At 28.6% G+C, this 17,252-nt stretch overlaps 1 protein-coding gene across 1 annotated transcript in view; it reads right to left on the bottom strand.

Annotated features, from left to right (window-relative positions):
- Nucleotides 1–17,252, bottom strand: part of LOC101896376 (potassium voltage-gated channel protein eag) — a 274,849-nt gene that overhangs the window by 22,887 nt on the left and 234,710 nt on the right. The window contains exons 9-12 of the mRNA XM_059118706.1: nucleotides 16,230–16,326; nucleotides 9,399–9,745; nucleotides 9,168–9,320; nucleotides 8,928–9,000 (exon numbers count right to left, since the gene is read on the bottom strand). Of these exons, the coding sequence (XP_058974689.1) occupies nucleotides 8,928–9,000; nucleotides 9,168–9,320; nucleotides 9,399–9,745; nucleotides 16,230–16,326 (670 nt within the window). The remainder of the gene's footprint in view (nucleotides 1–8,927; nucleotides 9,001–9,167; nucleotides 9,321–9,398; nucleotides 9,746–16,229; nucleotides 16,327–17,252) is intronic.

Below are 17,252 nucleotides of genomic sequence, written 5' to 3'. Positions count from 1 at the left end.
TCCGGTGAATAATGTCGCTTAAATCATGAAAATACCGAATATCGGGAGGTACCGTTATATAGGGACTATACGAAGGCGTAGACCTGCACAGACAATTTTCTGTCATAGGCTGAAGTACCCATTACGAACATCAAATACGAAATTTGAAACAATTCCGATGAATATTGTCGCTAAAATCATCAAAATACCGAATATCGGGAGGTACCGTTATATGGGGGCTGCACGAAGACGTGGACCTGCACAGACAATTTTCTGTCATAGACTCATTACGAACTTTAAATGCCAAATTTGAAACAATTCCGATAAATAATGTCGCTAAAATCATTACGATACCGAATATCGGGAGGTACGGTTATATGGGGAATATACGTAGACGTGGTCCTGCACAGACAATTTTCTGTCTTAAACTGTAGCATGAATCAAATACCAAATCTCATTTTCAATACCAACCATCCTAGACACAATGCAAATTGTTCTGCCAAATGTTGACGTCTATCTTTCGTGATTTCAACAGACAGACGGACACACAGACTTCTTAGAATTTTATCCCGATCATGAATATACATACTTTATGGGGTCTACGACGAATATTAAGGGATGTCGCAAACGGAATGACAAAGGGTAAAGGGTGTAAAAAATAAGTCAAAAGGTATCAGTCGGATTTGCAGACAGATGTATACCCTTAGCCAATGTTCGATTATTATATCCTCAGCCATAAGCCTAGAGAGTATATATCATTTGATACGGCCGGTTTAAGACCCTAGGTCTCTTTGGGTTAAATCCGTATCAGGACATTTGGATTCCGTCCGTCTGTCTGTCTGGTGCGCACGATAAGTATCGAAGGGAGCATCCGCTTTGGTCCAATCTGGTGCGCACAATAACTCTCGAAGGGAGTATCCGATTTGGTCCAAACTTAGTACATCACAATATTATTATCAAACTTAGATCGAGTTAGGAGATGGGCAAAGTCGAAAAAAAAAATCCATTAAAAATTCTGTTAAAATCTTAAAAATACCGAATGTAGCCGTATATTGGGGTCTATAAGACTACGTGGACCTGCACAGACAATTTTCTGTCAGTGGCTGTAGCATCCTTTTCGAACTTCAAATACCAAATTTGAACCAATTCCGGTAAATAATGTCGCTAAAATCATGAAAATACCGAATATCGGGAGGTACCGCTATATGGGGGCTATACGAAGTCGTGGACCTGCACAGACAATTTTTTGCTTTAGGCTGTAGTATCTGTTACTAACTTCAAATACCAAATTTGAAGCAATTCCGGTGAATAATGACACTAAAATCATAAAAATACCGAATATCGGGAGGTACCGTTATATGGGTGCTATACGAAGACATGAAGCTGCATAGACAAATTTCTGTCACAGACTGTAGTTTCCATTATGAACTCTAAATACGTAATTTGAAACCACTACGGTGAATAATGTCGTTTAAATCATGATAATACCGAATATATGGAGGTACCGTTATATGGGGACTATACCGAAACGTGGACCTACATGGCCCATTTTCAATACCAAATGTGCTGCAGACATAATCTACATTTGAGGAAAATTGTATCAATCTACTTCAATTCGTTCGGAAGCTAGAGTGATTTCCACAGACGGTCGAACATCGCTAAATCGACATAGAATTTTATGCTGATCAAGAGTACATATATATATACTTTGTGGGGTCTAAAATGTATATTTCAAGGTGTTACAAATGGAATGACAAACTTAATATACCCCTTATACTATGGTGGAGGGTATAAAAATACACGTAAAAAACTTTAAGTTCGACCGGGCCGAATTTTTAATATCCTCCACCATTGGGTAAAGAAAACATTTGTGTATAAAAGTATCTGACTTCAAACGTGTTCCATTTTGAACTACAAATACCAGTAAGGCCGTTTATATAATTCTGTTAGACTTTTCAAAAAACCAAAAATGGGTTAGGCCGTTATATGGGGGCCATGCCCACAACGGGAACCTCGATAAACAATTTTATACTTCAAGGTTTGTCAACATCCAAATCTTCTTAAATACCGAATTTGAAACAATTTCGGGGCTAAATGTGAAGTGATAATGCCAAGTATCGTTGGGTAACGCTATACGGAAATGTGGTCCTATACATACTATATTCCGCCATAGGAGCTAGAACCCATTACGAATTAAAAAACTAATTTTTAGACAAATCCGTGAAAAAATGTGGCAAAAATAATCAAGACACCGAATATCGAGAGGTACCTTTTTATGTGGGCTATTCCAAAACCTGAACCTATATTTACCATGTTCCGCCACCGGAGCTAGAATCCATTGCGAACTAAAAATACCAATTTTTAGACAAATTCGGTGAAAATGTGGCGAAAACAATCAAAATACCGAATATCGGGAGGTACCATGGGGGCTATACCAAAACCTGGACCTATACATACTATGTTCCACCACATTAGCTAGAATCCCTGAAAAAAAATGCGGCAAAAATCATCAGAATACCGAATATATGGAGGTACCGTGGCGGCTATATCAAAACATGGAACGATTTATCTTATTTTCAATACCAACCATTCTAGACACAATAAAAATTGGTCTGCCAAATTTTAAAGCTCTACGTCAAATAATGTGGTCTCTCAAATAGGACTCTTTGGGCCAAATCCGTATAAGGAAATTTTAATTCGATCTAGCTTTCGAAGGGAGTGTCCGACTTGGTCCACTTGGTACATCGTAAAACTATTATCAAACTTAGATCCAGTTAGGAGGAGATCCTAATATTTGTCAGGTGAGAAAACAAAGGATCTGTTATAAAAACGGTAGAGATCGGACAGTTTCTTTTTGTACCGCCCCTACAAAGGGTCAACATTTTGAATAACTATAAATCTTATAAAATGTCATGTAAGAGTACGGTTGTCTTCAAATCACACATATCACAATATTTTTATTAACCCAAAGTCTGGTGTGAAAATGGAATATATCGGTCCACTCCTTCTGGTACCTCCCCCCACAAATAGTCAACATTTTGAATATCGAAGTCAACATCCGATTCAATTCAGACTTGGTACATCTCAATATTTCCATCAAAACAAGACCTGTTATAAAGATGGTCGATATCGAACTATTTCTTCTGGAACCTCTCCCACATAGTGTTTAAGAATTTAACATTTTCACACCTGGCCTCACACTGATGTAAATATTAGCATTTGCAAAGTTGGAGCAAAATCGGATTATCCTTCCTCTTTCTGTGCAGTAAAATATTTTCTTTGAAAATTTCGAACTTTTGTGGGGGTGGTACCAGAAGGAGTGGGCCGTTATTACCCATCCCCTAACTCGATCTGAGTTTAATAATAATCTTAGGATGTAACAAGTTTGGACAAATCGGATACTCCCTTTGGGATTTATCGTGAGCACCAGTCAGACAGACAGACGGACCGACATTGCTGGATCGACTTCAAATGTCCTGAAACGGATTTGGTCCAACGTGTCCTAGTTCTTAAACCATTATTTCGATGAGACACGTTTTGACCGTATCAAATTATATACACCTTTTGTAATCACGAGAGTAAAAAAAATGATTTCTGTGTGTGGGAGAAAATTACAACAAACAAAAAATATGAACTAAAACTGATTATAACAGCTAAGAAATAAAAGAAAATTATTTAAGGGAATAATGGGAAACTACAACAACGATTAATAGCATTTATTAGTCCTAGCGGCGTTACATAATGAAATGTGCGCTGAGAGGGTTTTGATTGGAATTTTAATATTATTTTAATGTTTTTTTAAGTTTTAAATAAATTGTCATCAACATCTTTTGAGGGAAATATAAAATTTTCAGTATTTCTTATAAAATAACTTGAATTAGAAAAATGATGAGGCAATTACGAAACTGTTATACACATTTTATTTTCTGTTATAATATATTTAACTGTTCTTGTCTATTAGCAACGTTAAAAATTATTTTCTGAAAATATTTTTTAATTTTCCAAAAACTGTTATACAAAATTTTTAAACTGTTATACCACAAGTTTTCATTTAAAAACTCTTTTTATAAATATCTAAGCCAAAAATAAACTTAACTACTTTATAGGAAAATATAAAATTTGCAGTTTTGTTATGAAAAAAAATTGCCTATAAATGATGTTGCAATTACGAAACTGTTATACATATTCAACATGCTCTTATACTGCATAATAAGCTTTTAGTAACACTGAAAACTACTTTCAGAACATATTTTTCAATTTTTCCAAAACTGTTATACAAAATTTTTAAACTGTTATACTGCATGTTTTTTCTCAAATTTTATAATAAATATCTAATCTAAAAATTTACCTAATTAAACGTTTTTGCTCTCCTTGTAAAACTGTTATACAAGTTTCATTTAATAAGAAATGTACGAAGATCAATTTTATCAGTGAAATAAATTTTATATACTGTAATACTGTATAAAATTGGATATTTAGTTTCAACAGCGTTAAAAAATATTTTTCGAACATTTTAATATTTTACCAATTTTACCAAAAATTTTTAAACTGTTATACTGCAAGTGCCATCAGTGCCATCAGATACTGTTATACACACACACACATATTTTTTTTAAATATAACTGTTATACTGCAATTATTTATATATAAAACTCGTTAGATTTTTGCCTTTAGGTAACAGGTCATTGTATTTTTTTTTAATTCCTAAAAGCTTTTACTTGTTCCTACAATGAATCATTTGAACATAACTGTTATACACATTTACAAACTGCTATACAGAAGTTTTAAATTTGAGAAACCAGTCTAGTTTACGAGTATGCACATAAAAACAAACAAATTTATATGATTTTGCTTAATTTATAACTGTTATGCTACTGTGAAAAACTGTTATACTTGATTTCATGCTAAGGAATTTTATAGATTTCTATTGGTTTTTAAGAAATAATGAAATTTATGTCGTTTCCTAAAAATTTTTATAAAAATCTAACTGTTATACAAACTGTTGTACAGAAAAATTGGTATAAATTTAATCTCAATTTAGTTTTTTTTAAATTAATGATTTTTTGTCGTTCCCTACACATTTTATAAAAATCTTACTGTCATACAAACTGTGAAATACTGTTATACTTGATTTCATGCTTAGGAATTTTATAGATTTCTATTAGTTTTTTAAGAAATAATGAAATTTATATCGTTTCCTACACATTTTTAAAAAAATCTAACTGTTATACAAACTGTTATACAGGAAAATTTTGTATAAAAAATCCTCAATTTAGGTTATTTTAATGATTGTTTTCAATCTTAAATACTTTTTAGAACTGTTATACTACTGTGAAAAACTGTTATACTTGATTTCATGCTAAGGAATTCTATAGATTTCTATAGGTTTTTAATAAATAATGAAATTTATGTCATTCCCAAAATATTTTTATAAAACTCTAACTGTTATGCAAACTGTTATACAGAAAAATTTGCTATAAAAAATCTCAATTTTGGTTTCGCTTTAAATAAATGAATATTTTAATGATTGTTTCCAAATCCTAAATACTGTTTAGAACTGTTATACTACTGTGAAAAACTGTTATACTTGATTTCATGCTAAGGAATTTTATAGATTTCCATTGTTTTCTTAAGAAATAATGAAATTCATGTCGTTTCCTAAAAATTTTTATGAAAACCTAATTGTTATACAGGAAAGTTTGGTATAAAAAATCTCAATTTATTTTCATTTTAAATAAATGAATATTTTAAAGATTGTTTCCAATCTTAAATACTGTTTAGAACTGTTATACTACTGTCTAAAACTGTTATACTTGATTTCATGTTAAGGAATTTAATAGATTTCCACTGTTTTCTTAAGAAATAATGAAATTCATGCCGTTTCCTAAGTATTTTTATAAAAATCCAACTGTTATACAAACTGTTATATAGGAAAATTTGGCATAAAATATCGTCAATTTAGTTTTTTTTTAAATTAATGATTTTTTGTCGTTTCCTACACATTTTTATAAAACTCTAACTGTTATACAAACTGTCAAAAAATGTTATACTTGATTTTATGTTATGGAATTTTATAGATTTCTATTGGTTTTTCAGAAATAATGAAATTTATGTCGTTTCCTAAATATTTTTATACAAATCTAACTGTTATACAAAAAAAATTTTGTATAAAAAATCCTCAATTTAAGTTCGTTTTAAATGAATGAGTATTTTAATGATTGTTTTCAATCATAAATACTGTTTAAAACTGTTATACTACTGTCAGAAACTGTTATACTTGATTTTATGTTATGAAATTTTATATATTTCTATTGGTCTTTAAGAAATAATGAAATTTATGTCGTTTCCTACACATTTTTATAAAACTCTAACTGTTATACAAACTATTATACAGGAGAATTTGATATAAAAAATCCTCAATTTAGTTTCGTTTTAAATGAATGAATATTTTAATGATTGTTTCCAATCTTAAATACTGTTTAGAACTGTTATACTACTGTGAAAAACTGTTATACTTGATTTCATGCTAAGGAATTTCATAGATTTCTATTGGTTTTTAAGAAATAATGAAATTTATGTCGTTTCCTACACATTTTTATAAAACTCTAACTGTTATACAAACTGTTATACAGGAGAATTTGATATAAAAAATTTAATTTTAGTTTCGTTTTAAATAAATGAATATTTTAATGATTGTTTCTAGTCTTAAATTCTGTTTAGAACTGTTATACTACTGTTACAATCTGTTATACTTGATTTCATGTTAAGGAATTTGATAGATTTCAATTGGGTTTTAAGAAATAATGAAATTTATGTCGTTTCCTAAAAATTTTTATAAATCTCTAACTGTTATACAAACTGTTATACAGGAGAATTTGGTAAAAAAAATCCTCAATTTAGTTTCATTTTAAAAAATGAATATTTTAATGATTGTTTTCAATCTTAAATACTGTTTAGAACTGTTATACTACTGTGAAAAACTGTTATACGTGATTTCATGCTAAGGAATTTTATAGATTTCTATTGGTTTTTAAGAAAGTATGAAATTTATGTCGTTTCCAAAATATTTTTATAAAAATTTAACTGTTATACAAACTGTTATACTGGAAAATTTGGTATAAAAAATCTCCATTTTAGTTTCATTTTAAATGAATGAATATTTTAATGATTGTTTCCAATCTTAAATACTGTTTAGAACTGTTATACTACTGTAAAAAACTGTTATACTTGATTTCATGTTGTGGAATTTTATAGATTTCTATTGGTTTTTTAAAAATAATGAAATCTATGTCGTTTCCTATAATTTTTTTTTTAAAAATCTAACTGTTATACAAACTATTATACAGGAGAATTTGATATAAAAAATCCTCGAATTTAGTTTAGTTTTAAATAAATGAATATTTTAATGATTGTCTCCAATCTTAAATACTGTTTAAAACTGTTATACTACTGTGAAAAACTGTTATACTTGATTTCATGCTAAGGAATTCTATAGATTTCTATAGGTTTTTAATAAATAATGAAATTTATGTCATTCCCAAAATATTTTTATAAAACTCTAACTGTTATACAAACTGTTATACAGAAAAATTTGCTATAAAAAATCTCCATTTTGGTTTCGCTTTAAATGAATGAATATTTTAATGATTGTTTCCAATCTTAAATACTGTTTAGAACTGTTATACTACTGTGAAATACTGTTATACTTGATTTCGTGTTAAGGAATTTTATAGATTTTTATTGTTTTTTTAAAAATAATGAAATTCATGTCGTTTCCCAAAAATTTTTATAAAAATCTAACTGTTATACAAACTGTTATACAGGAAAATTTGGTTTAAAAAAATCTCATTTTAGTTTCATTTTAAATAAATGAATATTTTAATGATTGTTTCCAATCTTAAATACTGATTAGAACTGTTATACTACTCTAAAAAACTGTTATACTTGATTTCAGGCTAAGGAATTTTATAGATTTCTATTGCAATTTTAAGAAAAAATGAAATTTATGTCGTTTCCTAAAAATTTTTATGAAAACCTAACTGTTATACAAACTGTTATACAGGAGAATTTGTTGTAAAAAATCTCCATTTTGTTTCCTTTTAAATAAATGAATATTTTAATGACTGTTTCCAATCTTAAATACTGTTTAAAACTGTTATACTACTGTGAAAAACTGTTATACTTGATTTAATGCTAAGGAATTTTATGGATTTCCATTGTTTTCTTAAGAAACAATTAAGTCCTGTCGTTTCCTATTTTTTTTATAAAAATCTAACTGTTATACAAACTGTTATACAGGAAAATTTGGTTTAAAAAAATCTCATTTTAGTTTCATTTTAATGAATGAATATTTTGATGATTGTTTCCAATCTTAAATACTGTTTAGAACTGTTATACTACTGTGAAAAACTGTTATACTTGATTTCATGTTAAGGAATTTCATAGATTTCTATTGGTTTTTAAGAAAGTATGAAATTTATGTCGTTTCCTAAATATTTTTATAAAAATCTAACTGTTATACAAACTGTTATACAGGAAAATTTGATATAAAATATCGTCAATTTAGTTTTTTTTTTAAATTAATGAATTTCTGTCGTTTCCTACGCATTTTTTTATAAAACTCTAACTGTTATACAAACTGTTATAAAAACTGTTATATAGAAAAATTTGGTATAAAAAATCCAAAATTAAGTTTTGTTTTAAATAAACGAATATTTTGGTGATTGTTTCCAATCTTAAAAACTGTTATACGGGGATTTATGACGGCAAAAATTTGTTTAAATTAGCGCACATTTCATTTATGTCATTCTGTTATACTTTTTTTTGTCAACAACTACCAAAGCGTTATACATTCATGTTAGTATCACTTTAGCGTTTTTGTTTATTTTTTTTTTCTATTTAATAGCAATAGAATGACGTGGCAACGGAACGTGTTAAAAACACTGCACCTGCAATTATCATCATGCAGATGGTGAACACCTTCTCGTTGTCCGTCTCGGCGGCTACATTGCCAAATCCCACCTAGAATTAAAAAAAATGAAAAAAATGAAAGAAGAAAAAATTGAATATTAAAAAAGTTTTTTTTTTTTCATTTCGTCGGCTCTAAAAAAATGGAAATTGCACAAAATTCCAAGAGGTTCCTCAGGGGAATAATTTTTGTAAAAATGAAAAACGAAACGAAAACTTACCGATGTCATGCAAGTCATGGTAAAATACAAGGCCGTTACATACATACTCTTACGCGAGGGACCATTTATCAGTTCTGTGGAGTCATTATTATAGATATACGAATAGGGTGATTGGGTTACATTGGCCAACTTCCAAAGCCAGCTATATTGGATCTGAAAGAAAATTCGCGGGTAAAATTACCTTTTTCAGTACCAGGAGGAAGGGTGAGGGGTCAAAGGGCTTCTACTTACTCCATTATCGGCATCCGTTCGACCTATCGAATACCATATACATGCCAGCCAATGGGCTACCAACATATAGAAACACAGCAACAATATCAGCATGGCCGCCCCATACTCCAAGTAGCGATCCAATTTTCGTACAACTCTACCCAGTCGCAGGAGGCGAACAACCTTTAAAGCACTAAATAGCGAACCAATGCCGTCTTCATCCCTGTCAAAGGCATTGAAGACATCATATGGCAGGCAGCTGAGCAAATCAATAATGAACCATGATTTAAGATAATTCATACGTATCACCTTTGGATCGCTGACCACTTCGCCGCCAGGACCCACAAATGTTGTATGAAAATTTAAAACTAAAAAACGTAAAGGGGAGAAAGTGAAAACAGAAAAAAAAATTATTGGAGATTTTTAGCAGCGCAATGTTTGTCTGATATTTTCCGATGTCGCAACACGTTTTCACTGCAATGTCCGTGTTCTCTGTGCTCTTGTCAGCATTCCAAAATTGATTTATGAATTTATTCATAACCACTCCGGCTTTATGGGTTATGTTTATGGCAAGTGTAGTTTGTTTAGCAATGCATGTCTGTGATGCACAAGTAGATGCGGATGTTTTCGGTCTTACGGAAGGGGGAGCGAGAAAGGTGTGATGGAAGAATAAAACAAAAATGTCTGTAGAAGATGATTTGCTATGGAAATATTGCCAAAAAATCTTCCTGATTAATTTTTGAAACTGTTATACAGCACTATTTTTTTTTTTTTTTGATTAACAATTAATATTTAAAATGTCTGCAAAAAATGATTTTCTATGGAAATATTACCTAAAAAATCTTTTTAATTATTTTTTTAACTGTTATACAGACATCAAAACTGTTATACACCACTAATTTTTTCGATGAACATTAAATTTTAAAATGTCTGCAAAACATGATTTTCTATAGAAATATTAGCTAAAAAAATAATTTTGATAAATTTTTGAAACTGTTATACAGACATCAAAAACTGTTATACACCGCTATTTTTTCGATTAACATTAAATATTTAATAATTACAGTATTTTAACAATTTTTTAAAAATTTTCGAAACTGTTATACACTATTTTATTATTGAAAAAATTAAATATTTAATAATAACAATTTTTTAACAATTTTTTTTTTACATTTTTAAAACTGTTATGCTGCTTTTCAAAAGTATACACTCTTATAACAGAATTATAACACTGCAGCAATAATTCTGCACTAATAAAATTTCACGAAAAAAAAAATAAGAGTGTATAACAGTTTTGCATATCAGTATAACAGTTTCAAAAATCTAAAAAAATCGTTAAAAATCTGTTATATTTTTGTATGTCATTTTTTACATTTCTTAGAATGAAGTGTACTGATATACTGCTGTCAGAAACTGTTATACGGTCGTATTTATAACAAAACCCTTTGAAAGTGAATAATAATACATTTATAATTATCTTTGTTCGAAACTGTTATACAGACATCAAAAACTGTTATACACCACTATTTTTTCGATTAACATTAAATATTTAATAATTACAATATTTTAACAAATTTTGAAACGTTTTGGAAACTGTTATACTGCATTCAGAAACTGTTACACACTATTCTATTATCGAAAAAAAATTAAATCTTTAACAATTGCAGATTTTTAAAGGTTTTTTTTTCACATTTTTGAAACTGTTATACTGCAACGAAAAACTGTTATACTCTGTTATTTTTTCGTAAAACATTATTTTTGGCAATTTAAAGTATTCTCCAAAAAAATTCTTAAATTTCTGAGACTGTAATAAACTGTTATACTGCTTTTATAAACTGAGACTTCAAAAATGACTAAGAAATTTGTAAAAATTATTTTTTAAAGATATATTAAATTTTTGAGACTGCAATGGACTGTTCTACTGCTATTCAAAACTTTTATATGGTACAACATTTGCGAAGAACGTTATCACTGTAATACACAGCTATACTGTAAAAACTGTTATACAAAATATTTTTTTTTTGTTTTGAAAAAATATAATTTTTCATATATTTGAAAATGTTTTAAACTGTTATATCGCCATTTCAAACTGTAGCTTGCCTTTATATTTTCCGACAAAACGAAGAGATATGTATAAAATTGAGGTTACTATACTTTTCTATATTTTTTAGACTGAGACAAACTGTTATACTGTATAGGAAACTATGTCCATATTTTTTCCAAACAAGACTAAATATACAAAAAACGATTTTTTTAATAATTGTTGTTGATGATATTGAAACTCTCATAAACTGTTATACTAAAATTAGAAACTGTTATACACAGCTATTTATTCCAAAAGGGACTAAAATTTATAATAAAAACTAATTTTTAAATATTTGCGGCTGCAATAAACTGTTATATTGTTATCTGTAACTGTTATACACCATTGGATTTACTACAAAAGATAAAAAATTCAAATATTTACCACTGTTGGAATCTGTTATACTGTTATTTTTAACTGTTATACAATAATTTTTACGTGGAAAACGCTCAATGAATAACATTTCCAATGTTTTTTAAGGGTTTTTTTTTTAAACTGTTATACTGCTATCAAAACTGTTATACAAAATTAGTTTTTGAAAAAACCTTAAATTTTCTAACAATAATAAACCTTATACGATCTCTTCACTGTTAAACTGTAATATACTGCTATACAGCTATTAAAAACTGTCAGGGATTTATGCTAGCCTTAAAATAAACTGTTATACCAAAAAAAGCTAAATTGAGAATCTTCGTGATATCAGGAAAAAATACTATTTCTTGTGGTTGCAGGCGACACATGAAACTGCTATAAACTGTTATACATCCAAATGTTGGGCAAACTATTTGATTTTTTGTGATTTGAGGGAATCTTGACAAGATGAAGCTTCATTTTAAGAAGTTTTGGTCAATTTCAAATCTGTTATCTGTTATAAACTGTTATACTTAAAAAAAATTTAAAAATTTTTTATATTTTCTTTAGTTTTTATGATTTAGGGGAGTTTTAATAATAAAATTATTAATTCAAGGAAGTTTTGCCCAAATTTATGATATTTACGAAAAATTATATTTTTTAAGGATTTTTGGTCCCATAGGAAACTGTTATACTGCAAATTTTGGGGAAAATTCATTTGATTTGTACAATTTAAGGGTATTTTTCTGTGAAAATGCTTAATATAGTATAATTATGCTAAAAATCGTAACTGTTATAAACTGTTATACTTGAGAAAATTTCTTCAAATTAGGATTTTTTTTCGGGATTTGCGATCATATATTAAACTACTCTAAAATTTTATTCTTGAAAAAATTAGGGCAAATGTAAACATTTCTTCAGCTTTGAGCAAAAATATTTACTATTGGTTTAATAGAAAACTGTTATACTTGGAAGGTTTGGTGAAAATACATTTGTTTTGTATAATTTGGCGGAAACTTTCGGTGAAAATGCTTAATATAGCGAATTTATGCCCAAATTTCAAACAATTATAAACTGTTATACGGGAGAAAATTTCATCCAATTTAGATTTTTTCTTGGAATTAATGAATATACTGTTTATAGAGATTTTTGATTACATACAAAACTGTTATGCTTATAAAATTTTACTCCTGAAAAAATTGCACCAAATAAAAGGTTTATTTATGATATTTACAACTAATGATATTTTTAGGGATTTTTGGTCCTATAGAAAACTGTTATACTTGCAAATTTTGGTGGAAATACATTTAATTTGTATAATTTAACGATATTTTTCAGTTAAAGTGTTTAATATAGCGATTTTAAGCTAAAATTCAAAACAGTTATAAACTGTTATACTCGGAAAAAACCAGTAAATTTCGTCTTTTTTTCTTGGGATTAATAAAAATGTAACTTCTAATGGTTTTTTGGTCACATATGAAACTGTTATAAACTGTTATACTTTAGTAAAGTTAATCAAATGTTTTTTGCTGATCCAATTTGAAACTGTTATAAAATGCATAGTTTAGTGAAATTTGGACAAATTCGAAACGGTTATAAAAACATAATTTTTAAAAATTTTTCATGAAATTTAATGATATTTTTAGGGATTTTTGGTCTTACAGAAAACTGTTGTACTTGCAAATTTTGGGGAAAACACATTTATTTTGTATAGTTTGAGATTATTTTTGTGCGGAAATGCTTAGTTTAGCGAATTTTTGCTCAAATTCGAAACTATTATAAACTGTTATACTTGCAAAAATTCTCCTGATTTTTTTCTTGGGAATAACAAAAATTGTTTTTTAATTGTATTTTGGTCCCATATGAAACTGTTATACTGTTATAAACTGTTATACTGGCATAAAAAGTATTAAATTTCTTATTCTTTCCTTGGGATTAATAAAAATTGAACTTCTAATGGTATTTTGGTCACATATGAAACTGTTATAAACTGTTATACTGTAATAAATTAAATCATATTTACAATTTTTTCTTCGGACTATCACAAAGAAACCATTTGCGTTGTTTGCTGATCCCTTTTGAAACTATTATAAAATGAATAGCTAGTAAAGTTTGGACAAATTCGAAACGGTTATAAAAAAAATTAATTTTTAAAAATTTTTCATGATATTTTTAGGGATTTTTGGTCTTATAGAAAACTGTTATACTTGCTAATTTTTGTGGAAAATTAATTTATTTTGGTTCATTTAAGGCTACTTTTGTGTGAAAATGCTTAATATAGTGAAATTATGCTAAAATTCGAAACTGTTATAAACTGTTATACTGGAAAAAAATTCACTAAATTTCATATTTTTTCTTGGGATTAACCAAAATGCTATTTTTAATGGTTTTTTGGTCACATAAGAAACTGTTATAAACTGTTATACTGCAACAAATTAAATCAAATTTTCAATTTTTCATACGAATATCATAAAAAAACCCATTTGCGGTGTTTGCTGATCCCATTTGAAATTGTTATAAAATGCATAGCTAGTGAAATTTGGACAAATTCGAAACGGTTATAAAAAAATAATTTTTAAAAAATTTTCATGATATTTTTAGGGATTTTTGGTCTTATAGAAAACTGTTATACTGGCAAATTTTGGTGAAAATACATTAATTTTGTATAATTTAAGGATATTTTTCAGTTAAAGTGCTTAATATAGCGAATTTATGCTAAAATTTGAAACTGTTATAAACTGTTATACTTGCAAAAAATGCACTAAAATTCCAATTTTTTTTAATTTTTAAAAATTTTTCATGATATTTGTAGGGATTTTTGGTCTTATAGAAAACTGTTACACTTGCAAATTTTGGGGGAAACATATTTATTTTGTATAATTTAAGGCTATTTTTCTGTGAAAAAGCTTAATATGGTGAATTTATGGTAAAGTTCAAAACTGTTATAAACTATTATACTGGAAAAATATTCACTAAATTTCTTATTTTTTTCTTGGAATTAATAAAAATTCAACTTCTAATGGTTTTTTGGTCACATATGAAACTGTTATACTGGAACGAATTAAATCAAATTTTCATTTTTTCATACGAATATCATAAAAAACATTTGCGTTGTTTGCAAATCCCATTTGAAACTGTTATAAAATGCATAGTTAGTAAAGTTTGGACAAATTCAAGACGGTTATAAAAACATATTTTTTTTTAAATTTTTCATGATATTTTTAGGGATTTTTAGTCTTATAGAGAACTGTTATACTGCAAATTTTGGGGAAAACACATTTATTTTGTATAATTCAAGGTTATTTTTCTGTAAAAAAGATTAATATAGCGAATTTATGCTAAAATTTGAAACTGTTATAAACTGTTATACTGGCAAAAAATTCACTAAAATTCGATTTTTTTCCTGGGATTAACCAAAATGATTTTTTTAATGGTATTTTGGTCACATATGAAACTGTTGTAAACTGTTATACTGCAATAAATTAAATCGAATTTCCAATTTTTCACACGAATATCATAAAAAAACCAGTTGTGTTGTTTCCTGAACCCATTTGAAAATTTTTCTTATGACTATCACAAAAAAAAAAAAACAACATTTTTGTTGTTATTTGACCCCATTTGAAACTGTGATACATGGCTATTTTTGCTCATTTTTTAAATAAAATCTTTTTTTAAATTCTCATCATTAAATTTTTTCACACTCTTTTTCTCTAAGATATATCCCTCTTCATACGGACTTAATATTTGCCATAATTCGCCAGTATTTTAAGTGACTTCTTCTTCCTCGTCGGTACTCAAAAAATTCAGACATGTTAACGTGACACTAGCAAACATTTAAATCAAATAGCATTTTGTGGAGGAGCGAAGATATATGTCTTCCCAGAAATAGAACACCAGACCAGACCAAAAACGGATAAATTCGTTGTTATTGACAAAAAGGAAATTGTATAAAATTGAATGAGCTCTGATGATGATGAAGAGGACTTTTAACTAGAAACCTGGATAATGGAATTTCTATGAAAAGTACTGGAATTAACGAAGCCTGCAAAATGACTTCCTTTCATGTTGCTTTCATAGTTCAGTTCGGGGTGTGTGGCTAAGAAACTGACAACATCCGTTTCCGTTGCCAATATGAATTTATAATGACTGGGATTTTGTTTTTTTTTTTTGCATTTTGTCAGGCAGGTATGTATGAATGTTTTCTTCATAAGACAGCTTTACTGTTTCCGCTACATACATAAAACATGAAAAGCTGGTGGGTTTGTGTACATGGCGGTATATGATGGAAATGTATGTCGAGTGGTTATGTTAATAGTCTCTGTGGCTGAGTTGCTCTGGGTTGCTTTTTAACAAAATTTATGACATGTTGCCATCTTGAGATGAGTGCGGGGTGTGGGGAAGCGGCTGTTTATACTTACCAATATCAATAAAAAATATAACATCTACAATTGAATCAACAACAAGTAATGAAACATCTTCTGAGGTTTTATTTTTAAAAGCGACATTATATGGCACCTGAAAAGAAAAACGAAGAGCAAGAAAGAAATGACAGTAAACAAGCAGAAAATGTAATAGATAATAGATGTTAGGTTACAACTTAAAGACCTTTAAAGTGCTGTCATAGAAAACACTAGACATGGCTAAGTATAAACACTTGGCCCTTGGGAGATAAATAACAGCATCACAGACAACGCCACATGGCACCAGGGAAATTTATTAGACCCCTCCCAGGGAAAGATTGTAAATTACACCAGCCATGCCTAGAGATTATCACTTAATTATTCAAGTAGTTGTACTTGGGCTTGGCTCTGAACAAGCAAAGATAATGAATCTATGGCCTAAACATTTGTAATTTGCCATTTTGTGAAGGTGTGTGTGTGTGCGGAACTTTCTCGTTTGGCAATTTATGGGCTTTTCAGTGATGTAGCAATGGCGTCACATAAATCTCACAAATATATGGTGGGCAAAATAATCTGAAATATGCCTAAAATAATGTCCTTAAGCTAATTGAAGGGAATTGGAAAGTATACAGGAACAATTTCCTTAAGATTTTTTCCTTATGAAAATTTTGTATTAATGAACAATATGTTCGCTTATTTTTGGAGAAAAAATTTCGCAAATAGCTCCATAACAAAGAATGTTATGCCCAAAATACCAAAACAAGTCATAATTAAAATAAATCATACGCAGTGTGGTCCAAAGCTTAAAAATTGGGTTTGGCCCAACAAATTGCCACAGATTTATATGGGAGGAATATATAAGATAAAAAACATTATCCTTTAGACAATTAAAGGGAATTGGAAAGTATAGAGAAACAATTTGGTGGCTTATCATTAAAAATATCAATGTGGAAAAAATTTACTAAAAATTAAAACACAAAGTATCTACAATTTTTAATTATTTATCCTTTAGATTTTTTCCTTATAAACATTTTGTATTAC

The sequence above is a fragment of the Musca domestica genome, unplaced genomic scaffold (genome assembly GCF_030504385.1).
Source record: "Musca domestica strain aabys unplaced genomic scaffold, Musca_domestica.polishedcontigs.V.1.1 13, whole genome shotgun sequence".
Lineage (NCBI taxonomy): Eukaryota > Metazoa > Arthropoda > Insecta > Diptera > Muscidae > Musca > Musca domestica.
The sequence above is the reverse complement of the archived record's forward strand: the minus strand, read 5'-3'. Positions and strand labels throughout refer to the sequence as shown.